We start from the raw sequence: 27,510 nt of genomic DNA, 5'->3' as shown, positions 1-27,510 counted from the left end.
CTCAAAAACAAAGGAATTGGTACATGACTCGCCCAAAGGCAGGAAGCTGAACAGTTGTGGATAGAATCAGGGCTCAGACCCAAGTTCTACATATTGTGATCTCTAATTGAACAGAAACTATTCCCTGTACCTAGTTAATTTAAAGATATGTAAAATGAAAATACAGCTATTACATTTATTGAAAAAAATCTGTGTGTAAGTAGACCTGCACAGTTCGAACCCTAGTTGTTCAGGGTTCAGCTGTACTTCATTTGTTTAAACAAAATACATGCAAGTTTTTCGATATTCAGATTTACTTTAGAATTTAAATCTGGGAGACAAGTAGGCAAGCAACTCCAATAGAGTATATAGGCGGTCTGAAAGATGTCAGTGCAAGCTACCAGGGAGACCTGATGGAAATCCATTCTGTAGTGGAGGTGGGGTCGGGAAGGTCCAGGTAAGGTCCTGGAATAAATACATAAGTGAAGCCCTGAAGGACTTGTTAGCCAGGTGAGGGCCCAGAGCAGGACATTCAAGCAAAGGGAACATCGTGCAGAAGGGGCCAGAGGGAAGGGGAGCAGGGCAGCTTTGCAGAGCAGGAGGTAATCCAGTGGGAGTGAGTAATGAGGTTGTGAGCTCTGTGGCTCCCCGTGTGTGTTGTGCCTGATCACAGAGGCCCGTAGACCATACCAGGAAGTCTGGACTTTATCCTCGGGGCTTGAGAAGCCTTTGTAGAGGCTTTTAAGTTGAAGGATGACCAGCTCAGACCTCATCTTGAAATGAAAACTGTAGACAGGATTGTGGGCTGGAGGAGGACATGGGCAGAGTCTGGAGGGAGACCAGGCAGAAGGCCTTCACCATGATGGCATGAACTAGCCACATGGCAGGTAGAAATAGAATCGTTTAGGAGATGTTAAAAAGGCAACCCAGTCTTTCAACAACTAGATAATATGAGAAATATTTCTGCTACAAAACTCCTGGAAATGCTGACAAAAATATAATAGACATCATTGTAAATCTATAACTGAACTCACAGGAAAGTAGGGGAAATTTCCAGTGGCCTAGAAAGGAAAAGGGAACTGAAAACTTGAGTGGTGATTGTATCCCACGTGGGGACAGAAGAGGAGGCCTGTGTAGGGTAGGGAGCTGGATGTGAGGACTTGCTCATCACCATCCTATAGCACAGCATCCCAGCCCAAATTCAGGGGCAGCAGAACTGCTGTCTCTGTGAAACAGTAGAGCAGAACATCACACGGATGAGGCGAACAGATAGTTAGGGAGTCTGGGATGGACGTGTACACACTGCTATACTTAAAATGGATAACCAGTAGTAAGGACCTATTGTAGAGCACAGGGAACTCTGCCCAATTTTATATAGCAGTCTGGATGGGAGGGCAGTTTGAGGGGGAATGGATACATGTATTTCTATGGCTGAGTCCCTTTGCTGTTCACCTGAAACTGTCACAACATTGTTAATTGGCTATACCTCAAGAAAAAAATTTTTTCTAAAAAAGAAAATCACTCACACCTGCTTCCACCCACCCCACCACCCTGACACACACACGGGACAATAAGGAAGGCCAAATGCTCCTGGCCTCCAAATGGTAGGAGGTTGCAGAAAAGCACATATCAGTCTTCACCATTGACTTTGCAGTTTTATTTTATACCTTTCTGTGGCCTTGGCTCCTACATAAAAAGTAGGATAGTTTCTTAAAAAAAAAAACAAAAACAAAAAACCCTCCATACTGTTTTTCACAGTGGCTACACCAATTTATATTCCCACTGACAGTGTGGGAGGGTTCCCTCTTCTCTACATCCATTCTAATATTTGCTATTTGTGTTCTTTTTGATAATGGCCATCATGGTAAGCGTGAGGTGATATATCTCATTGCGGTTTTGATTTGCATTTCCCCACGGAGATCCAGCCAGTCCATTCTAAAGGAGATCAGTTCTGGGTGTTCTTTGGAAGGAATGATGCTAAAGCTGAAACTCCAGTACTTTGGCCACCTCATGCGAAGGGTTGACTCATTGGAAAAGACTCTGATGCTGGGAGGGATTGGGGGCTGGAGGAGGAGGGGACGACAGAGGATGAGATGGCTGGATGGCATCACCGACTCGATGGACATGAGTTTGGGTGAACTCCAGGAGTTGGTGATGGACAGGGAGGCCTGGCGTGCTGCAGTTCATGGGGTCGCAGAGAGTCGGACACGACTGAGCGCCTGAACTGAACTGAATGCTGTTGAGCATCTTTTCATGTGCCTGTTGGCTATCTGTGTGTCTTCTTTGGCAATTGTTCTCTTGGGTATATACCCAAAAAAACGAAACACTAATTTGAAAAGATACATGCATCCCAATTATTTACAACTGCCAAGGAATGGAAACAACCTAAGTGTCCATGAATGGATACAGAAGCTGTGATATAGACGCACAATGGGACACTACTCAGTCATAAAAAAAGAATGAAATGTTTCCATTTGAAATATATATATATATATTTATACTATATATAATATTTATATTTATATATTTACACTATATATTTATACTTTATATATATTTACTATAAATATATATATTTATATTACTATAAATATATATATTTACTATATATTATATTTATATAAGTATAAATATAGTATAGTAACTATAAATGGACCTAACAGAAGCAGAAGATATTAAGAAGAGATGGCAAGAATACACAGAAGAACTGTACAAAAAGATCTTCACGACCCAGATAATCACAATGGTGTGATCACTGACCTAGAGCCAGACATCCTGGAATGTGAAGTCAAGTGGGCCTTAGAAAGCATCACTATGAACAAAGCTAGTGGAGGTGATGGAATTCCAGTTGAGCTATTCCAAATCCTGAAAGATGATGCTGTGGACGTGCTGCACTCAATATGCCAGCAAATTTGGAAAACTCAGCAGTGGCCACAGGACTGGAAAAGGTCAGTTTTCATTCCAATCCCAAAGAAAGGCAATGCCAAAGAATGCTCAAACTACCGCACAATTGCACTCATCTCACACACTAGTAAAGTAATGCTCAAAATTCTCCAAGCCAGGCTTCAGCAATATGTGAACGGTGAACTTCCAGATGTTCAAGCTGGTTTTAGAAAAGGCAGAGGAACCAGAGATCAAATTGCCAACATCTGCTGGATCATGGAAAAAGCAAGAGAATTCCAGAAAAGCATATATTTCTGCTTTATTGAGTATGCCAAAGCCTTTGACTGTGTGGATCACAATAAACTGTGGAAAATTTCTTCAAGAGATGGGAATACCAGACCACCTGATCTGCCTCTTGAGAAATTTGTATGCAGGTCAGGAAGCAACAGTTAGAACTGGACATGAAACAACAGACTGGTTCCAAATAGGAAAAGGAGTACGTCAAGGCTGTATATTGTCACCCTGTTTATTTAACTTATATGCAGAGTACATCATGAGAAACACTGGACTGGAAGAAACACAAGCTGGAATCAAGATTGCCAGGAGAAATATCAATCACCTCAGATATGCAGATGACACCACCCTTATGGCAGAAAGTGAAGAGGAACTCAAAAGCCTCTTGATGAAAGTGAAAGAGGAGAGTGAAAAAGTTGGCTTAAAGCTCAACATTCAGAAAATGAAGATCATGGCATCCGGTCCCATCACTTCATGGGAAATAGATGGGGAAACAGTGTCAGACTTTATTTTTCTGGGCTCCAAAATCACTACAGATGGTGACTGCAGGCATGAAATTAAAAGACGCTTACTCCTTGGAAGGAAAGTTATGACCAACCTGGATAGCATATTCAAAAGCAGAGACATTACTTTGCCAACAAAGGTTCGTCTAGTCAAGGCTATGGTTTTTCCTGTGGTCATGTATGGATGTGAGAGTTGGACTGTGAAGAAGGCTGAGCGCCGAAGAATTGATGCTTTTGAACTGTGGTGTTGGAGAAGACTCTTGAGAGTCCCTTGGACTGCAAGGAGATCCAACCAGTCCATTCTGCAGGAGATCAGCCCTGGGATTTCTTTGGAAGGAATGATGCTAAAGCTGAAACTCCAATACTTTGGCCACCTCATGCGAAGAGTTGACTCATTGGAAAAGACTCTGATGCTGGGAGGGATTGGGGGCAGGAGGAGAAGGGGACGACAGAGGATGAGATGGCTGGATGGCATCACTGACTTGATGGACATGAGTCTGAGTGAACTCCAGGAGTTGGTGATGGACAGGGAGGCCGAAGACTAGCATGGGGGTACTCTTTCTGCCCCCTTCTGATGCCTATGTCAGAAGCTTTCTCTATCTCCTTTATACTTTAATAAAACTTTATTACACAAAAGCTCTGAGTGATCAAGCCTCGTCTCTGGCCCCGGATTGAATTCTTCTCCTCCGGGGGCCAAGAATCCCGGTGTATTCACGTGATTCAACAACAACCTTTCACTGGCGTGCTGCAATTCATGGGGTGGAAAAGAGTTGGACACAACTGAGCGACTAATCTGATCTGATAAATGGAGTATAAGCTTTAAAAATTGTGAATCACTAATGTACACCTGTAACTTACATAGTATTGTAAGTGTATACCTGTAACTTACATATTGCACATCAACTCTATGTCCATAAAAAAAACTTTTTTAACTCTTCTCATCATAAGAAAAAAAAAAAAGTAGGAACTTTTGCAGAGAAAAAGAGAGTAGGGGTTCTTTTGCAGAATACCTTTTTTCGTTTTTATTTTGGGCGCACTTTAACGTGTAGTGTTGGTCCGGCATAGAAATAAATTTTGGTGATGGTTCCCAGGGTGAGCAGATGTCACATGTGCTTGACAGGGACTGGAGCCAGTGCTAGATCTGCATTTATAGAAACTGTCCCTTTTTAAAAGTAATTGCAAATAAGAAGACAGCCCATTGGTTTATACAGTAAATATTTTTGAGTGTCTCCTTGTGTGTTCTGTACTTGGGAATCACTTGTGAACTGAAAACATCCATGGGCGCATGCACTTTAGTCTGATCCCTGAGTGCAGCAGCTGCCACTTTTTCTTTCTCCTGGCTGGTTCACTAGTTTTGTTAAAAAGGTACGTAGCTTGGAATTTTCCTTAAGTTTATTATTGACTATGGGACTGCAGATAAGATAATAAGTCTACAGAAAGGGCAAACCATGTTTGGGGGACAAAAACCAAAGACAAGCTTTAAGAAAGAGTCAAACAGACCTGGCTTGAATACTAGCTCTGCTGTGTGACCTTGGTCAGTAGAGTCAGTATTTCTGAGCCTTGGTTTCCTAACTTGTAAAATGAGATTTTGTGACCATCAAATGAGAAACATGACAAATCCTTGATGCAACTGAGAGCTGACATCGGGTACACGTTCAGTATTCCTTCTCCTCACGACAAAAATGTTACGTCTTTGGCACTGTTACTTTACCAGTCATTTAAGCTAGGCCTCAGTTTTGGGATGCTTGTCCTGTAGGATAATCCTTGGCCTGAACTGACCGCTGCATGGTGGAAATACCAAGGCTTGGATCAGCCTCCCTGGACTCAAAGACTTTCTCCGATACTAGTTTTGTTCTAGAACAAATCATTGTGCCTTGCTAAAGCTTAAGTTCCATCATTGATAGAGGGGATCTATCTAAATATCTCTGCCTTAAATTATAGAATTAAGTAGTTGATATGTGTGGGTTTTAGACCAACTGCTAGATAAAAATCACTAACTTTATATAGTGTAGTGTTCGTTGCTCAGTTGTGTTCGACTCTTTGCGACCCCATGGACTATAGCCCATGAGGCTCCTCTGTCCATGGAATTCTCCAGGCAAGAATACTGGAGTGGGTAGCCATTCTCTTCTCTAGTGTATCTTCCCTACACAGGGATCAAACTCAGGTCTTCTGCACTGCAGGCAGATTCTTTACCATCTGAGCCATCAGGAAGATCCCAGCTTTATATAACACTTGCTATGAATCTAAGGCATTCTAGTAAATATTAAAATATATATATTAACTCAAAAATCCTCATAATCTTATAAAATCAGTACTGCTACTTTACCCATCTTATAAATGAAGCAACAGAGGCACAGAGAAGTTTAAATAACTTGGCCAAGATCTCCTAGCTAGTGCGTAATGATTTTGGAATTTGAGTGGAGATGGTGTGGATCCATATTCCATGAACTTGACCTGTGTACTCAGTAGATGCTCAGTAAATGATAACTTAGCCATCTTTGTTATTATTGTTGTTGTCAATACTGTTATTACGTACTATTAGGACAATAAAAAATGTTTATTCAGTGAATGAAAAAACATGTATTTAATGCTGAACATGGGCAGGGCCATGAGGATACAAAAAAAGTATGCCGCATTCTCAAAGAATGTATGGTTTACTTCAGCACAAAGAGTATATAGGTAAGTTAATGTAAGGTAGCATTTACGTTTTGGGCTGGATGGTAGAGAATGTGAGTACAAAGAATTCAGTATTCTGCCATGAAACCACTGCCCCATGCCCAATGGCTTTGAAAGGAAAAGAAGGTTCTCTGGGTTGGGGTGTAATTCTTATTACTTCAGCTAGGAGAATGGAAGTCTTGTCTTGTGGTTATAAGTGTTAGGACCCTAGATCAGGGGTTTTTACCCTTATACCCATTCCTACTTCCTCTTTTCTTCTGAAGAGCGTTTTGACTTGCTGCTGCTGCTAAGTCGCTTCAGTCGAGTCCAGCTCTGTGCGACCCCATATACGGCAGCGCATCAGGCTCCCCCATCCCTGGGATTCTCCAGGCAAGAACACTGGAGTGGGTTGGCATTTCCTTCTCCAGTGCATGAAAGTGAAAAGTGAAAGTGAAGTCGCTCAGTCGTGTCTGACTCTTCGCGACCCCATGGACTGCAGCCCACCAGGCTCCTCCGTCCGTGACTTGATGCGCTCTTAAATCCTGACTCTGAGGGACGTAAGGACTGAAAGACCTATTTAATCGTTTGTTTTCTAATTTAGTTAATATTCAGAATCATGAATCATCATGACTAGTAGGAGGATAACATGTCTTAGAAAATTGCACTAGTGTCTCTAAGTTAGGAGAAAAACATTCTGTGCCATTTTGCCATTTTAGAGTTAGTTTTTTTATTATTTTTTTAATATAATTTTTAAAAAAATTTTGGCCATGCCACATGTCATGTAGGATCTTAGTTCCCTGACCTGGGATCAAACCCACAATCCCTGCTTTGGAAATGCAGTGTCTTAACCACTGGACACTCAGGGAAATTCCAATAGTTAGATTTTTTAAGTAAAAAGCAAAAAACAAATATCATATATATATTTTTAAAACAGTAATGTCTCTATTAGTCATTGCTTTTCTTTGGAGTTTTTTGGTAAGATTTTTTGCAAGTTGCCTTTTGTGGTTTATAGTCACTTTTCACTTTATTACCTGGAATAAAATAAGGAAACAGCTCAGTGAGCTTAAAAAGGACATGTGACAGGTCATAAGCCAGTGAACCTCTTGGTTCTATTCATGAGTCTTGAGACAATGCTATAAAGTTCTGCTTCCCAGGAACACTTTTTGGGAGGCTGGAGGTTAAGTATCAGGGGATTAGTAAATCATCCTTACATTTATGTCCCATGGAAAGTATACCTAGCCAAATCTCTTCCAGCAGCATACTGGACATTCAAAGCAGGCTTTGTGTTCAGTGGCAAACCACAGTCTGTCTGTGAGATAGTAGTCAATAGATTTTTATGTAAACATAAACTGCTTTCTTCAATGAGGTGATTAAAGCTGAAGGCCTGCCTGAGTAGTGTGTGTGAGTGTGTGTGTGTTCAGGTTCTGGGCCCTTGTCAGGATTATAGGTTTTGACTGGTGTTCTTGGTCCAAGTATTTTTTTCCAAGCCCAGTGCTGTTGAGTGTCTTGCTAAGAGCTATGCCCAGAGGAGAAGAAATAAGAGCCGCCCATGTGTTGTGGCTCCTGGTTTTGCCTCTGTGACGTCCCTCAGCTGCTTGGATCAGCTTTGAACTTGATGCTAATTCTCTTTTCTTCACTTCTTAGGAAAGACCAGAACTTATTGTCTCCAGTGAACTGCTGGTATTTGCTCCTGAACCAAGTGAGGCGAGAAAGCAAAGACCACGCCACCTTGAGTGACATCTATCTGAACAACGTGATTATGCGGTTCATGCAGATAAGTGAGGATTCCACCAGGATGTTTAAAAAGGTATCTTCCATCTGTCCCACCAGAGATTGCTTCCCTATACCCACTGAGCCTGTAACCAAGACTGGGAAGGGTCCGGTGCCTTAAATACTTAGTGGTATTTAATAGAGATTACATTCAAAAAATAAATAAGCGAACATATTTTGGGCTTCCCTGGTGGCTCAGACGGTAAAGAATCTGACTGCAGTGCGGAAGACCTGGCTTTGATCACTGGATTGGGAAGATCCCCTGGAGGAGGGCATGGCAACCTACTCCAGTATTCTTGCCTGGAGAAGTCCATGGACAGAGGAGCCTGGAGGGCTACAGTCCATGGGGTCATAAAGGGTCAGACATGACTGAGCAACTAACACACACACACACACACACACACACACACACACCAGATATCTTAAAGACACACAATAAAAAGTTGAGCAGGCACACTCGTAGAGTTGTAGAACACCGAATCTGTGACCTGAATGATGTGAGCAGGATTTTGAAATGAGGTGTACTTGCAAACTGCACCTCTGTCCTTAGAAATAGACTTCCTGAGGTTATTAAAAAAAACAGACCAGAGAGGAGAAGCCTTAAGAACTGTGTTTTAGGCTCACACATGATCAGAGACTTGTGAAGAAGATAACCAGATGTGGTGCTCTCTTGGGAAAATGTTATCACGGTTTTTCTCATTCCCACCAGACTAGCAATGGAGGCTGTGAGAGACTGACAAGAAGAAAAATCCCACGGGGCACGGAAATTCAGTCCCTTACATGCCAGAGAGGTTCCTCCTTCCCAAATCCACTTAAAAAACAAAGGAGCCGGGTTTTTAAGACTTCTTATCATTGTTACCCGTCTCAGCCAACTCTCAGCGGGTGGTTGTTGTTTGGACATCTTTGTTGAGAGCAGTAACAAAATTGGACCATTTCCTGTGTAGAGAAGGCAGCTACTTGCCCAGTAAAACTGGCTTTCAGTTTTTATGTTTATAGGACAGTGGTTCTCCCCCACATCCTAAGCATCATACTTGGGGTGTTTGGTGTCTGTACTAATATCTGTACCTCTAGTCAGTAAGTCTTAGTTTCAGAAAGTTGGGAGGAAAGCCCCTTGTAGATTAAAAGTATGTTTATGTCTCAAAGGGACAACAATATGGCGCTGTGCAGGCCAGCTGGGAAACTTCTTAGTCATGTTTGATATCTCCACATTAGATTTGATCCCCGACCTAGAACTGGAATTTAGCAAACTTGAAGTTGTCTTTTGCTCTGTTAAATAGAGGGAAGCATGTTTCAAACAAAGGAGAAATTTTTTTAAAATTTGGACATAAGAGCATATTAAGAAAACAGAGAAATATCTTGTGTATCTTAATAGTTTAGACCTAGGAAAGTGAAGTAATTTTCTCAGATGTCAGTCCTTTCTATTAAGTCTTCATTTGGTTCAGTGGACTTTTTGGATCTTATCCTCTATGAGTGGGAGATGGTGTCAGGTCTTGGAAAGGCTACTTCAATAAAGAAAAACTAGTCCTCATGCTCAAGGAGGTTGTAGTTTATCCAAATTTGTATGATGCTATATATATAATGCTTCCAAGTCACAGGGATGCTGGCAACCTTTCAGTCTGGGCCTCCGGGACCAGCAACTCAGCTGAGTTCATTTATTCATCCATTCAACAAAGCATCTTTAAATGCCAGGCTGGGAAGCAGAGTTAAAAGACATTCCTGCCTGCACAGAATCACTTAAAAAAGTTAACAGTCACTACGATTAGGGAACATACAACCTGCTCTAGAAACTTGAGGGATGGAGATCTTAACCTTACTGTGTGTGTGTGTGTGTGTGTGTGTGCGTGTGTGCGTGTGTGCGTGTGTGCATGTGTGTGCGCGCACAGGTGCTCGATTGTATCCTACTATTTGCGACCCCGTGGAATATAGCCGGCCAGGCTCCTCTGCTTTACACTCTGTGTGTGTGTGTGTGTGTGTGTGTGTGCACGCGCGTGCGCGTGCGCACGCGCTTGCTCGATTGTATCCTACTATTTGCAACCCTATGGAATATAGCCGGCCAGGCTCCTCTGTCCATGGAATTCTCCAGGCAGGAATACCGAAGTGGGTTGCCATTCCCTTCTCCAGGGGATCTTCCCAACGCAGGGGTCGAACCCACATCTCTTGCATCTCCAGGGTTGCACGAGGACTCTTTACCACTGAGCCACCTGGGAATCCCTAACCTTCCTGAGGGGCCAAGAAATTCTTCCCAGTGGAGGAAACACCTACAGACAAACCGGTGGGAGAAGGAGATGGTCATCAAGCAGATGAGGACAGTGAACTGTTCCAGGGAAAGGAGAAGCATGACGTGTTCAGGAAGAGGAAAGAGTTTTGTGTGAGTTTGGTGAGAGATTGTATGGGATTGAGTGATGGAGTGTGAGGCTAGAAAGGACGTGCGTGCGTGCTAAGTCACTTCTGTCGCATCCGACTCTTTGTGATTCTATGGACCATAGCCCCCCAGGCTCCTGTCCCTGGATTCTCCAGGCAAGAATACTGAAGTGGGTTTCCCTGCCCTCCCCCAGGGGATCTTCCCGACCCAGGGATTGAATCCAGGTCTCTTACATCTCTCACATTGGCAGGCGCGTTCTTTAACACTAGCTCCACTTTGCATGTCTTGCTAAGCTATAAGGATTTGTGTTTTGTAAATCAAAGTCAAGGGCTTCTTAAAGTTGATGGAAACTTAGAGCTGAGAGTCAAATGGATTTGGACTTGAATCCCAACTTTTGTGCTTTTGTGGTCTTGGGAGATGATTCAAGAAAGTACACTCCTCTATCTCCAGGAGTGGGGAGGGAGGGCTAGGGACTGGCAGAAGGGGAAGGTAAGCCAATGGGTGCTCAGAGGTTGGGATGGCCCTTTGGAGTTTGTCACCAAGGAGGCCTTATGTTTGTTTTGCAGACATTACATCTGAGCTGCCCTTGGGGAGGGGCTAAGTAATCTTGGGGGTGAGGCAGCTCCCACTGCTGGAGGGTAATTCCCAACAGAGATTCCAAGAGCGAGATCAGCTGTGAGTTTCATCAGCCAGCAGCCAATATTCCCAGTAGCTGGGGAAATATAGCTCTTGAGAGGGCCTGAGGAATGTACGGTAAACACACACACAATGCCTGCCTGTTTGCTGCCTAGAAGTCGTCTTCTTATCCAGATTTTCTGGGACTCATCTCCTTAGAAGCTGCCTATTTATAGCAGACTCCTGGTTGCTTCAGCATTTAGTAGAGTGAACAGTGTTCTCACCTCTATTGCCGATCAGCTGGGAAGTTAACGGTCATTACAATGACAGGTATCAAATTCTAGCATCTCAAGCAAACCCAGCAGATGACATACCTCACCATTTCATGTATATTGTTGCTGAAAAAATTAAGAACAAGAGAGCGAGAGACTGGAAAGTCTTGAGGAGCCAGATCAGCCCACTAGGACACATTTGTCATCTGCAAATGTAGGAAGGTAGGAAGCCAAGACCCATATCTGTCAAGTCTAGAGAACTTCATATCCCTTTAGGTTAAAAACCAAGACTAGTATTTTCTGCTTTTTTAAAATTGCCAAGCCATCTCCTTCTCCAGCTCTTCTATTACTGTGGTTCCAGAAGCATACTTTTTTGTCAAAATAGAAGGAAGTGATTAGAACCAGTCTGAAATAACCTTTAGAACTTCTGTGAAGTCCTTAGCATAATGCTTGTTCTTCTTTCAGGGGATTTTGCGACTTCCTCATTTTTCAAAAATAACCCCACATCTATATGAAGATCCAGATAGATGCTAAGTGCTTGACAGATGCAACCTCTTACACAGCTGTATGGTTGATCAGAATAACATACTGATTCATTTGTAAGGCTCTAACATCAGATATTTTGGGTATGAATGTTGATTTTGTCTCTCTTGTTATCTATGTGGACCTGGAAGTGTTGGTAAACCTCTTAAATCTCAGTTTATAAGTCTGTAAAGTACATATAGTCACTTATTTCAGATACTTGTATGGAAAACTCATGACTTGTGCATGGAAAGCTACTTACCCCAGCGTCTGAATTTAATACTAATACAGTCTAACTAGTTTTTAGCTGTTATCTTTGTTATTATCTTTATTGTAAACACTTATTTCCTACACCTACAATAATTATGTAATATGAGCTTACACCAGATATTATCCTAAATATGTCCTCATTTTAAAGAGACTATGTAACACAACTGTGAAGACCACATCCAGATCATCACATGTTATTTGTGTATCACTTTTTATCAAGTTCCAAAACATATTTCTAAGCAGACTGAGAAATGCTCCAATATCCTTTCTTGTAGCTGAATTAAAATTTTGGTCCTTGCATTTCAACAGTTAATGGGAAGTTAGGGATAATGCAGTGAATACCTGTGTTGGAGAGCACCTCTGTGCCTCTCAAGTCCCCGACTGCTATTTCACTTGGGCAGTCTTTTTTTTTTTTTTCCCCATATTTGTGTATTTGGCTGCCTCAGGTCTTGAATCTTAGTTGTGCCAAATAGAAACTTTTGTTGCAGCATTCAGACCCTAGAGCGGTTGGTTGGGGGGAGGAGTTAGTTGGTTGTGGTGCTGGGGATTAGTTGCCCTGAAGCCTGACCAGTCCTCACTTCTTTCCTGAAGAACAAGGGGTGGTGAGGTGCCTCCTGCCCTGTGCTCCAGCCCTGCCTCCTGGAAGGATGAGATTCTGCTGCCTTCTTTCCATTACTCATGACTGAAGAGTGGTCAGCATCTGGGTTGGTGCTGCAGCCAGAAAATGTGCAGTTTGTATGCTACACATAAAAATGTAATTAATGTCAGCAGTTCACCATTGTGATAGCAAAGACCACAGCTAACATGCAGTAATCACTTTATTTATGCACTTTATCACATGATCTTCATTATCAACACTAAGAATGTTTAATACAAGTGTGTAGTTTAGAAGGGAGCCCCATAAAATGGTAGCCTTTGAGGACTTCCCTAGTGGCCCAGTGGGCTTCCCTCATAGCTCAGTCAGTAAAGAATCTGCCTGCAGTGCAGGAGACCTGGGTTTGATCCCTGGGTGGGGAAGATCCCCTGGAGAAGGAAATGGCAACCCTTTCCAGTATTCTTGCCTGGAGAATCCCATGGACAGAGGAGCTTGGGGGCTACAGCCCATGGGGTCTCAAGAGTTGGACACGGCTTGGCGACTAAACCAGTGGTTAAGACTGTGTGCTCCCAGTGCGGGGGGCCAGAGTTCGATCTCTGGTTGGGGAACCAAGATCTCACATGCCATGTGGCCAAGAAACTTTAAAAAGTAGCATTCAAATATGTTAAATTATCTGTGAAAGTGTTACCCACTCAATCGTGTGATCCCATGGACAGTAGCCCATCAGGCTCCTCTGTCTATGGGATTTCCCAGGCAAGAACACTGGAGTGGGTTGCCATTTCCTCCTCCAGGGCATCCTCCCAACCCAGGGATCAAACCCAGGTCTTCTGCATTGCAGGCAGATTCTTTACCATCTGAGCCATCAAGGAAGCCTATCATTTCCCCATGGATTGTTTTCAAGTTATTAATGTTTTTATCCTTACTTTGCATAGATATGTGTACTGGTATAATTTATTTTGTTTCTTCACCGATAGTAATGACATAAAGTACTCTAGCTACCACTTTACTGAATTTTCACTCTGTGCCCTGCATTTTCCACACATTAACTCATGCACCCTCACAGTTGCCCAGAGAACAGGGATTATTAGTCACATTTCAGGGATGAGGAAGCAAAAGACTCAGCTATAACTTGCAGAGCCTGGCTCGCTCATATGTTTTCTTGTCTTTGTCTGTGGGTCTTAGATAGTTCATAGTTACTGTAACTTTGTTGGTGTTTTTCAGTGGTCATTTGAGACGTTACAGAATGCACAGGATAGAAACTTCCGAGAACTGGGACACTGTGGTTCCTGGCCCTATTCCTTTCTAATGAAAATCCTGAAGAAAGATAGTTCTGGATGAGGCAGCAAAATCTGTCAGTCATCCGAGTTATAGACAGAAGTTCAAAGCAGCAGAGACTGGCTGCAAGCCACTGAGAATTACCTCACTTTGGCCTCAATGCCTTAGATTATCAAATTGAGACTCACAGGAATGAAATTAACCCACTTTTGGTATCATTGATTTTGTGGCATAATCTGAAAGGAAGGGGAGAGTACTAGTAAGATTTGGAAATTTCTAGTCATTTTAAAATTATGATCAAGCCAATCTTATTCTATTTAAATTTTCTTAGTAGAAAGAAAATCCTATTTTATTTAAATACCTTAGTAGAAAGTAGAAATACCTTAGTAGAAAGATATTTCATGTGGGGAGGTGGGACCGGTGTTTTCAATTAGACTTATTTAAAATAAGTTAATATTCACACAGATGGTTTAAGTTAATAAATGTTACTAATCTAGTACAGATCTCTAAGGCTCTAACCTTGTTTTGAAGAAAAAGTTCATAAGTTTAAAAAAATCTGAAACCTGCAAATCTATATATAAATGAGTCTTATTTCTGTTTGAATGTAAAAATATATACTCATTGTAGAAATTTAGAAAACACCAAAAGATATAAAACTGGAAATAAGAGTTACCCATATTAATACTACCTACTGCTAGTATTCCTGACTGTATCTTTTCTGTATTCATATGTATACTAGACAAACATATGCATATTAATATATATGTATTTTACAAAATTGAAATTTCATTGCAGATAGCCTGGGAACCTGCCCTTTTCATGGAAAATATTGTTAGCATTTCCTATGTGTGGAAGAAATCTTTTCTTTCAATGTAATTGTATTTATTTACCGTGCTGGGTCTTCATTGCTGAACACGGGCTTTCTCTAGTTGAGGCCAGTGGGGCTACTCTCATGTTGCAGAGGAGGCAGACTCAGCAGTTTGTGGGCACAGGCTTAGTTGCCCCACAGCATGTTGGATTGTCTTGGGCGAGGGTTCAAACCCATGTCTTCTGCATTGACAGCAGATTCTTAACCACTGAACCACCAGGGAAGCCCTAACATAATCTTTTAAAACAGGATACTTGGTGCCTGCATAATGTTTCACTGTCAGTACAGCCATGTTCTTTTCCTGTTATTGGACATTTAAATCTTTCACACATCTTTGATATTTTTCTTATATTACTGAAACAGAATTATTAGGTCAGAGAATGGTATTAGAATTTCATGCTTTGGATGAAATTCTTACTTTTTGCCTTTCTAGAGTAAAGATGGTCATGGCTGTGATTTACTGAAGAGTAATCTAGCCTCTGCAAAATAAATTGACTATGTTATTAGCAGAGAAGTACCAGTGTGATTTAGCATGCTGTTGCATCAGTGGTAAATAATATAACAAGAGGAACGTTTTCAAAGCATTTCAGTGCAGTGTAGCAGAATTAAATGGTATTCTGGTGGCCTCAGGGGACAGCTTAATTATTGATGAGGCCTGGATAAATAAGTGAGTATAGTTCAGGCTAACACTACCAGCTGGTTCTCTTGAGTTTTACCAGCTCTACAGTTAGCTCATTTTTCTAGAAATAAATCAAAATCAAGCTATGGTTTCTTACAGTGATGCACTTTTTGAAATATTTTAGAAACTTTTTAATTTGTATTTATAAATTGCTTAACAGGATAGCTGGCACATATTAAGTGCTTAGTAAGTGGCAGTTGTTAGTGCTGCTGTTCCTGCATTTATATTATTGCCTTTTATTACCTAGTGACAACAGGCCATAATGATTTTTCTAATATTTTTAATTGGAGTATAATTGCTTTACAATGTTGTTAATTTCTGCTGTACAACAAATGAATCAGCTATATGTGTACATATCTCCCCTAAGACATATGTGATTGACCTAGCCATAAATTTAGCAGGTGAGTTATTATATAAGAGCATTCACCATCAGTTTACAAGCTTTATTAAAGACTTTTTTTTTGTCCACACCACAGGGCATGTGGGAACTTAGTTCCCTGACCAGCCCCCTGCAGAGGAAGCAGTCTTAACCACTGGATTGCCAGGGAAGTCCCCGTTAAAGACTTTTAACTAGAACATTAAGCAGATGTTATGTGTCTCTCTCCTTGGAAAGTGACATAATCTTAAAAAACCCGAGGTCAGATAAATTGTACATTTTGTCTATAGTAGTTGAACCCATAATTGCATTGAGAATAATTTTCAAAAAGCACTTGAAACTTATTTATGGTAAAAAAAAAAAAAAAAGAAGAAGAAGAAGAAGAAATCTAGAAGTGTATAGAACAAAATTATTTTAAATGGGTATCTCTAAGTTACTTTTATTTTCTTCTGTTTGCTTGCCCATAATTTCTGATTTTTGTACAATAAACATGTTGTATAAGGCCCAAAGAAAACAAACATTTATTGTAAACTAAAGCCTTAAAGAACCTTGGCCCCAAGTACACCAGTGTTTACCACAGAGGAATGGGGAGCAATATCCAGTAACTAATTCAGACCTGATGCTATTTGTTAATGGAGAATTAGCCTATTCTCTAGGTACACATGAAAACTGTGCTTTGGCTATACAGCGTTAGGATGCTTAAAATGAAAAGACATGAAATCAGGGACCGACCGAGCAAGATCGCAGCATGCCCCAGGCCTGCAGCCTCCTTACCTCGCAAGATCTCTTTGCCATGACTAATAAAATGTATAAACAGGAAAGAGTGGCACAATCCTTTTACCTTTAAGCAGATCCCATTACTCTGCTCACTCTATGGACTCACACCTAACTCTAAATAGAAGGCTGTACCCCCACTTCCCTTCCCTAACTGTATTTTTCTCTCTGGCACTTACCCCTTTTTGACATGTTACGTATTTGCTTATTGTTTATTCACTTTCTGTCTCGCCTCGATTTAAATGTAAGTTTCTGAGAGGAAGGAACCTTGTATTTTTCACTGAAACAGTGACTAGCACATAGTAGTTACTCTGTAAATATTTATTGAATGACTAAATAATCAACACTTAACATCTGTATTAGAAGCCAGAGATGAGTGTCATCCACATAACAGAAATTTCAAGGCATTTCAGCAAGACCCCATATTGATGGGGCTGTATTTGCGTAACACTATCACATGCTGTCTACTTCCTAAGAGAATTAGAGGAGAAATGAGTCATGACAAGTTCGTGACATGATGGAATAGCTAAACCTCCAGCTTTCTGAGCTGCAGACTGAAAGGGGGTGGCAAAAGAACCAAAAAGTCCTAGGGTGTAGATTTAAAAAGCTATCTCATAAAGTTCTTTATGAACTCCTGCGCTTGCTCTGACTTGCACATGCTCGGGTCTGATCTTCAGCAGTATACCTCCCAAAGACTTTGGGAACTGAACTAGGGGATAGACTGCTGCCTGGGCTCCAGACTCGCCACTGGACACTGCATGCACAGGTCAGATCCAAATAGTGCTACAAAGGTGTTAGAACAGATACTGAAACAAACCACTATCCTGAATTCAACTAGGTTGATTTCCTGATAAGACAAAAATATTAACATTCTACATGTGGTTTAAATAAGACCGAGTCTCATAACATAATATTCAAAATATCCAGAGTACAATCCAAATTACTCAGCATACAGAGAACCAGGAAAACCCCAACTGGCAGGGGAAAAGACAATAAATGATACAAATGGTGGAATTATCTAACAAAGACTTTTAGAGCAACCATGATAAAAATGTTCCGAAAAGTGAGAGCAAATACTGTTGAGATGAATGGAAAGATAACGTCTCAGCAGGAAAAAAAAAATATTAACAGAAATAACCAAATTGAAATTTTAGAATTGAAAAATGTAGTTGTTCAGTCACTAAATCATTTCCAACTTTTTGCAAACCCATGGACTGCAACACGCCAGGCTTCCCTGTCCTTCACTGTCTCTCAGGGTTTGCTCAAACTCATCTCCATTGATTTGGTGATGCCATCCAACCATCTCATTCTCTGTCACCTTTTCTTGTCCAGCTCTCAATGTTTCCCAGCATCAGGGTGTTTTCCAATGAGTCGGCTCTTTGCATCAAGTGGCCAGAGTATTGGAGCTTTAGCTTCAGCGTCAGTCCTTCCAGTGAATATTCAGGGTTGATTTCCTTTAGGATTGACTCATTTTGATCTCCTTGCTGTAATCAAAACTAAAAACTCACTACATGGGTTTCAATAGAAGAATAAGGATAACAGACAAAGAGATTAGTTTCTGTTCATCTTGAAGGTAGGTTAGTAGAAACTATCTAATTTGAACAACAGAGAGAAAAAAAGATTGGGAAAAAAATAATCGGTGCCTCTGGGAGCTTTGGGACAACACCAAGAGGTCTGATAATTCATTTTAGCAGAGTCTCCGAAGAAGAGGAGAAAAAGAGTAGGTAGAAAAAATATTTCAAAAAATAATTGCAGGAAAGCTTCTCAAATTTGGCAAATGAGATAAACCTACCCATTCAAGAAGCCAGCAAAACCCAAGCTAGCGGAATCCAAAGAAGTCCATACCTGCATACATCATAATCAAGAAAAAGCTAACCAAAAAAAATATTGAAAGCAATTGGAGAAAAATGACACATTACTGATGGAAGAACAATTGGATGACCGTGGGTTTCTCTACCTGCTAAATGCCAGTAGCACCTTATTGGTTGTGACAACTAAAAATACCTTCAGAGGTTACCACATGTCCCCTGGGGGAGAAGTCAAGAACCATTAATCCAACTTGAGTTTTCCATTTTTCCAAACATTGTTTAAAAGAAATTTTCCAGTTTGGTTTGCTTTTCAATTACCTGATTTATAACTCTTGATTAAATTAGCAAATATGAGTAGGGTAAAGACTCCCAATCTCTTATCTCCTATCAAGAGACTTTTGAAAAAAGAATAAATATATGTATAATAGTAATGCATACTATACACACACACACACACGCACACACACACACATACATATTCAGTTCCAGTTTATTTGTTATTACTGTACTTTAGTCACTAAGTTGTGTCCAACTCTTTTGTGAGCCCATAGACTGTAGTCCGCCAGGCTCCTCTGTCCATGGAATTTCCCAGGCAAGAACACTGGAGTGGGTTGCCATTTCCTTCTCCAAGGGATCTTCCCAACTCAGGGATCGAACCCAGAATATGCAGTTACAAAGAGATATTGAATGTGGCTGACAGATTGATTTCAGTACCTTTTAAATCTCATAGGGGAAAAAAAAGCTTTTCTCATTATTAGAGAAGCAATTACATAGAAATAAGCAGAAATTTTACCAACAAAATACTTTGTCAGATCAACCTAGAAACTTAAAAAGTAAAACAACATTTGACACTGGATATGTGAACTATATAAATTGAGAAAATCCCATAATATTCAGTAATTGATAGTGAATAAATACAAGCATCACTGTCACTTTTTAAACTTTGGTAGTGTCCAGTGGAACACAGAACCATAATTGTCTAATGCATTGACTTGAATAAACATTCCCATTAAAATTTCATTTCTTGGGCTTCCCTGATAGCTCAGTTGATAAAGAATACACCTGCAATGCAGAAGATGCCAGTTCAGTTCCCAGGTCGGGAAGATCCCCTGGAGAAGGGATAGGCTACCCATTCCAGTATTCTTGAGCTTCCCCTGTGGCCCAGCTGGTAAAGAATCCACCAGCAATGCAGGAAACCTGGGTTCAATCCCTGGGTTGGGAAGATCCCCTGGAGAAGGAATAGACTGCCCACTTCAGTATCCTGGCCTAGAGAATTCCATGGACTACAGTTGTCATTGTAGGCCACCTCTTTTTGGCTTGAACCTAAAGCTCGTATCAGTTACACAGCTGGCTGGGATTAGGAGTGTAGCCTGTAACGTGGCAAAGCGTACATAGTGGAGTAGCACCTATCTGAGCTCTAGAAATGGCTGATGGGGGTGAAGGCTGCAGGCGTGCAAAAATTTTGATTCCCAGTGTGAGCAGTTGGTATGTTGTTGTCATCTACGCAACTAGAGGGGTTTCCCCGCTTGCTCAGCAGTGAAGAATCTGCCTGCAATGCAGGAGCCGCAGGAGAGGCAGGTTCGATCCCTAATTAGTTTTGCCAAATATCAAAATGAATCCGCCACAGGTATACATGTGTTCCCCCTCCCGAGAGCACCAGCCCCAAGCAACTAGCATCATGCATCGAACCTGGACTGGCAACTCGTTTCCTACATGATATTTTACATGTTTCATTGCCACTGTTCTATACATTCCTTCTGGCTTACTTCACTCTGTATAATAGGCTCCAGTATTCTTGCCTGAAGAATCCTGTGGACTGAAAGAGCCTGGCAGGCTACAGTCCATAGGGTCGCAATGAGGCAGACACAAATGAAGCAACTGAGCACACACACACATCTAAGCAACGAAGGAAGCAAAGAGAGATTTTGCATCAGGGTGTGACATCATCAGTTTTGTTTTTGGAGAGCAGTGTAAGGAATATATTGGAATGAGGAAAAAAAAAACAGTCTTGGGGAAACTAGTTAGCGAGCTGGTGCATGAGTAATGTGGGTGATGGTTTTTGCTCTGTCATAAGTTATGGCCAGAGAGTATTTCCATACTTACAATATTGTCTTCTAAAAGTTCTCATTCATGTAGATCCAGGATGAATCAAATGGCTTTTTGTTGTTATTTTATGAAAGGTCTGATGGAAATTTAAAACCAGGACATTGTTTTTCAGTCCATCCTAATCAGATTTAAAAGCTTCTACTCCTTTATCTGATGGCTCTTTAGCCTGTTAGAGGGGAAAAAAAAAATCTAACCATAATTCCAAGATTCTTAGGCTTACGTTAACTATGCAAATGTGGGTTTGGACCATCTCTACAAAATAGCGTGATTGCAAGCAATGCAGGTCACTGAGAGGTGTATGTTGTCTCCTAGTCCTCCCAAGATCTTAGCTTCCAGCCCTGGAAGTGTTATAAACAAAGTGTCCTCCATACTACTAGCTGCAAGACAGTGAACAACTATCGCAGTTGTTGTTCAGTCGCTCAGGCGTGTCTGACTCTTTGCGACCCCATGGACTGCAGCACACCAGGCTTCCCTGCCCTGCACCATCTCCCAGAGTTTGCTCAAACTCATGTCCATTGAGTCGGTGATGCTGTCCAACCATCTTGTCCTCTGTTGTCCCCTCCTTCTCCTGCCCTCAATCTTTCCCAGTGGCAGGGTCTTTTCTAATGCGTTGGCTCCTCACATCAGGTGCCCAAAGTTTTGGAGCTTTAGCATTAGTCCTTCCAATGAATATTCAGGGTTGATTTCCTTTAGGACTGACTTGTTTGACGTCCTTGCTGTTCAAGGGACTCTCAAGAGTCTTCTCCAGCACCACAATTCAAAAGCATCAATTCTTCGTACTCAGCCTTCTTTATGGTCCAATACTAACATCCACACATGACTGCTGGAAAAACCATAGCTTTAACTAGATGGACCTTTGTCAACAAAGTAGTGCCTCTGTTTCTTATTATGCTGTCTAGGTTGGTCATAGGTTTTCTTCCAAGGAGCAAGCATCGTTTAATTTCATGGCTGCAGTCACCATCTGCAGTGATTTTGGAGCCCCAAAAATAAAGTCTGCCACTGTTTCCACTGGTTCCCATCTATTTGCCATGAAGTGATGGGACTGGATGCCATGATCTTCGTTTTCTGAATGTTGAGTTTTAAGCCAGCTTTTTCACTCTGATCTTTCACTTTCATCAAGAGGCTTTTGAGTTCCTCTTCACTTTCTGCCATAAGGGTGGTATCATCTGCATATCTGAGGTTATTGATATTTCTCCCAGCAATCTTAATTCCAGCTTGTGCTTCATCCAGTCCAGCATTTCTCATGATGTACTCTCCATATAAATTAAATAAGCTGGGTGACAATATACAGCCTTGACATAACTCCTTTCCTGATTTGCAACCAGTCTGTTGTTCAATCTCGCATTCTAACTGTTGCTTATTGGCCTGCATACAGATTTCTAGGGAGCAGGTCAGGTGGTCTAGTATTCCCATCTGTTGAAGAATTTTCTAGTTTATTGTGATTCACACAGTCAAAAGCTTTAGCATAGTCAATAAAGCCGTGGTAGATGTCTTTCTGGAACTCTCTTGCTTTTTTGATGATGTTGGCAATTTGATCTCTGGTTCCTCTACCTTTTCTAAATCCAGCTTGAACATCTGAAAGTTCAGGGTTCACAAACTGTTGAAGCCTGGCTTAGGGAATTTTAAGCATTACTTTCCTAGCATGTGAGATGACTGCAGTTGTATGGTAGTTTGAGCATTCTTTGGCATTGCCTTTCTTTGGGATCGGAATGAAAACTGACCTTTTCCAATCCTGTGGCCACTGCTGAGTTTTCCAAATTTGCTGGCATATTGAATGCAGCACTTTCACAGCATCATCTTTTAGGATTTGAAATAGCTCAACTGGAATTCCATCACCTCCACTAGATTTGTTCGTAGTGATGCTTCCTAAGGCCCACTTGACGTTGCATTCCAGGATGTCTGGCTCTAGGTGAGTGATCATACCATGGTGTTTATCTGGGTCATGAAGATCTCTTTTGTATAGTTCTTCTGTGTATTCTTGCCACCTCTTCTTAATATCTTCTGCTTCTGTTAGGTCCGTACCATTTCTGCCCTTTATTGAGCCCATCTTTGCAGGAAAAGTTCCCTTGGTATCTCAGATTTTCTTGAAGAGATCTCTAGTCTTTCCCATTCTATTGTTTTCCTCTATTTTTCTGCACTGATCACTGAGGAAGGCTTTCTTATCTCTCTTTACTATTCTTTGCAATTCTGCATTCAAATGGGTGTATCTTTCTTTTTCTTCTCTGCCTTTTGCTTCTCTTTTCTCAGCTATTTGTAAGGCCTCCTCAGACAACCATTTAGCTTTTTTGCATTTCTTTTCTATGGGAATGGTCTTGATCCCTGTCTCCTGTACAATGTCACGAACCTCCATCCATAGTTCTTCAGGCACTCTGTCTGGCAGATCTAGTCCCTTAAATCTATTTCTCACTTCCACTGTATAATCATAAGGAATTTGATTTAGGTCATTCCTGAACGGTCTAGTGGTTTTCACTACTTTCTTCAATTTAAGTCTGAATTTGGCAATAAGGAGTTCATGGTCTGAGCCACAGTCAGCTCCCGGTCTTGTTTTTGCTGCCTGTATAGAGCTTCTCCTTCTTTGGCTGCAAAGAATATAATCAGTCTGATTTCAGTGTTGACCATCTGGTGATGTCCATGTGTAGTCTTCTCTTGTGTTGTTGGAAGAGGGTGTTTGCTATGACCAGTGCATTCTCTTGGCAAAACTGTATTAGCCTTTGCCCTGCTTCATTCTATACTCCTAGACCAAATTTGCCTGTTACTCCAGTTTTTCTTGACTTCCTACTTTTGCATTCCAGTTCCCTATAATGAAAAGGACATCTTTTTGGGGTGTTCTAGAAGGTCTTATAGATCTTCATAGAACCTTTCAACTTCTGCTTCTTCATCATTACTTTTCAGGGCATAGACTTGGATTACTGTGATATTGAATGGTTTGCCTTGGAAACGAACAGAAATCATTCTGTCGTTTTTGAGATTGCACCCAAGTACTGCATTTTGGACTCTCTTGTTGACCATGATGGCTACTCCATTTCTTCTAAGGGATTCTTGCCCACAGAAGCAGATATAATGGTCATCTGAGTTAAATTCACCCATTCCAGTCCATCTTAGTTCACTGATTCCTAAATGTCAGTGTTCACTCTTGCCATCTCCTGTTTGACCACTTCCAATTTACGTTGATTCATGGACCTAACATTCCAGGTTCCTATACAATATTGCTCTTTACAGCATCAGACTTTACTTCCATCACCTGTCACATTCACAGTGGGGTGTTGTTTTTGCTTTGGCTCCATCTCTTCGTTCTTTCTGGAGTTACTTCTCCACATATCTCCAGTTATTGGGCACCTACCGACCTGGGGAGTTCATCTTTCAGTGTCCTATCTTTTTGCCTTTTCATACTGTTCATGGGGTTCTCAAGGGAAGAATACTGAAGTGGTTTGCCATTCCCTTCTCCATTGGACCACTTTTTGTCAGAACTCTCCACCATGACCCAGCCATCGTGGGTGGCCCTACACAGCATGGCTCATAGTTTCATTGAGTTGGACAAGGCTGTGGTCCATGTGTTCAGACTGGTTAGTTTTCTGTGATTGTGGTTTTCAGTCTCTCTGCCCTCTGATGGAGAAGGACAAGAGGCTTATGGAATAATAAAACTGAACTATTATGTTTTTGTAAGGTTCAGCATATTTAAAAGTGGACTGGAAATATGTCCCTGATTTTTTTTAGTTAATTATTACAGTCTCGACCGGAGTTCATGACACATTCTAATTTTAGTTAGGTTGGCTTATTTACATCAGCTCTTGAGAGTTTGTGCTTGAATGTCTCTTCATTTAGTGACACTAAAGTGCTGTTTCCAGTGTATCACCATTTTGAGTGGAGAAATATTTCTAGCATGAAACATTGTGCTTCTTGAAGAGTTAAAGTAATACAAGCTGAACATGAAAATAGTTATTTCATTTACCTTATTCCCTGTAGGATTTAAAATTTCAGTCTTGACTTACTGCTTAATCTGTTCAAGTACTCTTTGTACCTGCGCAGTTATGAGTGACACTGTGTACCTGACTTTGCACCTTTGCCTGCTCACAGGCAATGCCTCATTGGCCAGCAATTACATCAGTAAACATTCTAGGAGATACCCCAGATAGTTCCTGTAAGGTGAAGTTTTGTCTTATTTCAAAATTAAGCTGTGGTTCCCCTATAACTGGGCTTCCCTGGTGGCACAGATGGTAAAGAATCTGCCTGCAATGCAGAAAACCTGGGTTTGATCCCTGAGTTGGGAAGATCCCCAGAGAAGGGAATGGTAACCCATTCCACTATTCTTTCCTGGACAATTCTATGGACAGAGGAGCCTGGTGGGTTACAGTCCATGGGATCACAAAGAGTTGGACACAACTGAGCAACTCACCCTTTCCCCTATATCTACTATTGCTTTTCCTAGTTTTCCCACATTTTCTAGTGACATGGAATTTTATCTAAAAGAATGTTTATTATTTTTCTTCTTGGAAATGAAGTAGATCGTGAGGCTGATTCCATGTAGTGATATTTAGTTGTCACTTTAACAAGTACAAAATGATGTCCCTTGACAAATAAAAAGGAAATGTGCAGAAATGCTATTAATATGATCCCGAAGTTTGCTTCAGGCCATTAAGCCCAACCCAACTTTTTCCATTAGGCATTTGGGAGGATGCTATTGCTGCTGTCTTTCGAGTTTACAAGAATTAAGAGATCCTATTATTATAAGAGCACATGAACACGAGCTTTTGGAAATGTAAAAGCACGCACACTGTGGAAGTACGGCCTGACCCTTTTAACCAGAGTTCACATCCAAAACTCAACCAAGCGTAAGACACTAAAATCATATGCAGCCCTCTTATTAAATATTTAATCTGATTTTTCTCTTTCTCTCTCAGCCTCACTCTGACTCAGCATAAAGTTAGGATTTCTTGACTGGTCATCACAATAGATTTACTTTATAAAATAACTCCATGAGAGGCCAGAGGCCCTCTGAATTGGTCATTTAATACAACCATGTGGATTACTTGATTGATTGCTCAATGTACTTAATTATTGTTGTTTTAATTATGCTCTTTCTTCTGCCCTCCTTTCTCTCCTTTCCGGGAGGTTCCAGGGAACAAGCCTGCAGTTCTAGGAATAGTGATCTGGCCAGGGTCCACCCAGCATAGCACTTATCACAGGGCTCCATACAGGAAGCCTTGGGCCCATCTACCTCCTCCATGAGACTATGAACTCTGGAGGGCAGAAGCCATACTTACTCAGCTCTGGGTCCCGTTCATTCATCCAAAGTTTATCAAGTACATAGTGTGCCAGGCACCAGAGCAGTCCCTAGGAATCCCTGCTTTCAAAAAAAAAAACCTCTGTTTATGAAGAAAAATAGAAACATGATGAGTGTAATAATAATAGGCGGCATCAGTTTAATGCTTACTGAATGCTGGGTTTTGTGTCAGGTGTTTAATATGGACCATCGCGGGGACATCCCTGGCAGTCCAGTGGTGGAGACTTTACCTTTCAGCTCAGGGGGTACAGGTTCAATCCCTGGTTGGAGAGCTAAGATCCCACATGCTTCTTGGCCAAAAAACCAAAGCATGGAAGCGATATTGTAACAAATAAAGACTTTAAAAATAGTCCATATCAAAAAAACTTTAATAAAATGAGAACCATCTGAATAAAACCCCATGATGTAGAGACTATTGGCATCTCTGTTTTGCCATTGAGGAAACTCAAAAAATTAATTTATGCCTAGACAAGAGTTTGAAAACAGGTGTTCAGTTTTACAGTTTGAACATTTAACCACTAAATCATACAGCACATCAGTACAGTTCAGTCGCTCAGTTGTGTCCGACTCTTTGCAACCCCATGAATCGCAGCACGCCAGGCCTCCCTGTCCATCACCAACTCCCAGAGTTCACTCAGACTCACATCCATCGAGTCAGTGATGCCATCCAGCCATCTCATCCTCTGTCATCCCCTTTTCTTCCTGCCCCCAGTCCCTCCCAGCATCAGACTCTTTTCCAATGAGTCAACTCTTTGCATCAGGTGGCCAAAGTATTGGAGTTTCAGCTTCAGCATCAGTCCTTCCAATGAACACCCAGGACTGATCTCCTTTAGGTTGGACTGGTTGGATCTCCTTGCAGTCCAAGGGACTCTCAAGAGTCTTCTCCAACACCACAGTTCAAAAGCACCAATTCTTCGGCGCTCAGCTTTCTTCACAGTCCAACTCTCACATCCATACATGATCGCTGGAAAAACCATAGCCTTGACTAGACGGACCTTTGTTGGCAAAGTAATGTCTCTGCTTTTGAATATGCTATCTAGGTTGGTCATGATTTTCCTTCCAAGGAGGAAGCGTCTTTTAATTTCATGGCTGCAGTCTCCATCTGCAGTGATTTTGGAGCCCAGAAAAATAAAGTTTGACACTGTTTGCACTGTTTACCCATCTATTGATGACAAATGAATGTATTATAAAGTCATAGAGAAGGGAGGGTCTAGTTTCTTTATTTGAAGGACGTGGTAAAGTTACAGTAAGTCTTCACAGAGTAGTCACATGTAAGACTGTAGCAGGCCAGAGAAGGAAGGGGAGGTCAGGCACGGGGGGCAGCGTGGGAAAAGCAGAGATGTGAATGCAGGACCTGGGAATGAGCACTTCATGAACAGTGTGAAGGATGTGGTTTGAGATTTGTGGAAGGAAAGGTAGACTGATTTGACAGAGGAGGTTATGAGTGATTTAAGAAATTGGAACTCCATCCTGAAAATATTATAACAAGCATTTGATGGGTTTTAATCAGAGGAAGGACATAGTTAGATCTTTATCTTAAAAAGAAATTCTAATGACATACAGAAAAACACATCAGTCAGAATAGATGGGATTGGTGGCTTCTCTTTCAAAAGAGATGATTCA

The 27,510-nt window shown here is 41.3% G+C and overlaps 1 protein-coding gene across 3 annotated transcripts in view; it reads left to right on the top strand.

Annotated features, from left to right (window-relative positions):
- Nucleotides 1-27,510, top strand: part of SRGAP1 (SLIT-ROBO Rho GTPase activating protein 1) — a 312,644-nt gene that overhangs the window by 153,915 nt on the left and 131,219 nt on the right. For all 3 annotated transcript variants that reach the window (XM_061416606.1, XM_061416605.1, XM_061416607.1), the window contains exon 3: nt 7,959-8,121. In XM_061416606.1, the coding sequence (XP_061272590.1) occupies nt 7,959-8,121 (163 nt within the window). The remainder of the gene's footprint in view (nt 1-7,958; nt 8,122-27,510) is intronic.

This window comes from Bos javanicus, chromosome 5 (genome assembly GCF_032452875.1).
Source record: "Bos javanicus breed banteng chromosome 5, ARS-OSU_banteng_1.0, whole genome shotgun sequence".
Taxonomy (NCBI): Eukaryota; Metazoa; Chordata; class Mammalia; order Artiodactyla; family Bovidae; genus Bos; species Bos javanicus.
This window is presented reverse-complemented; position numbering and strand designations above follow the sequence as displayed.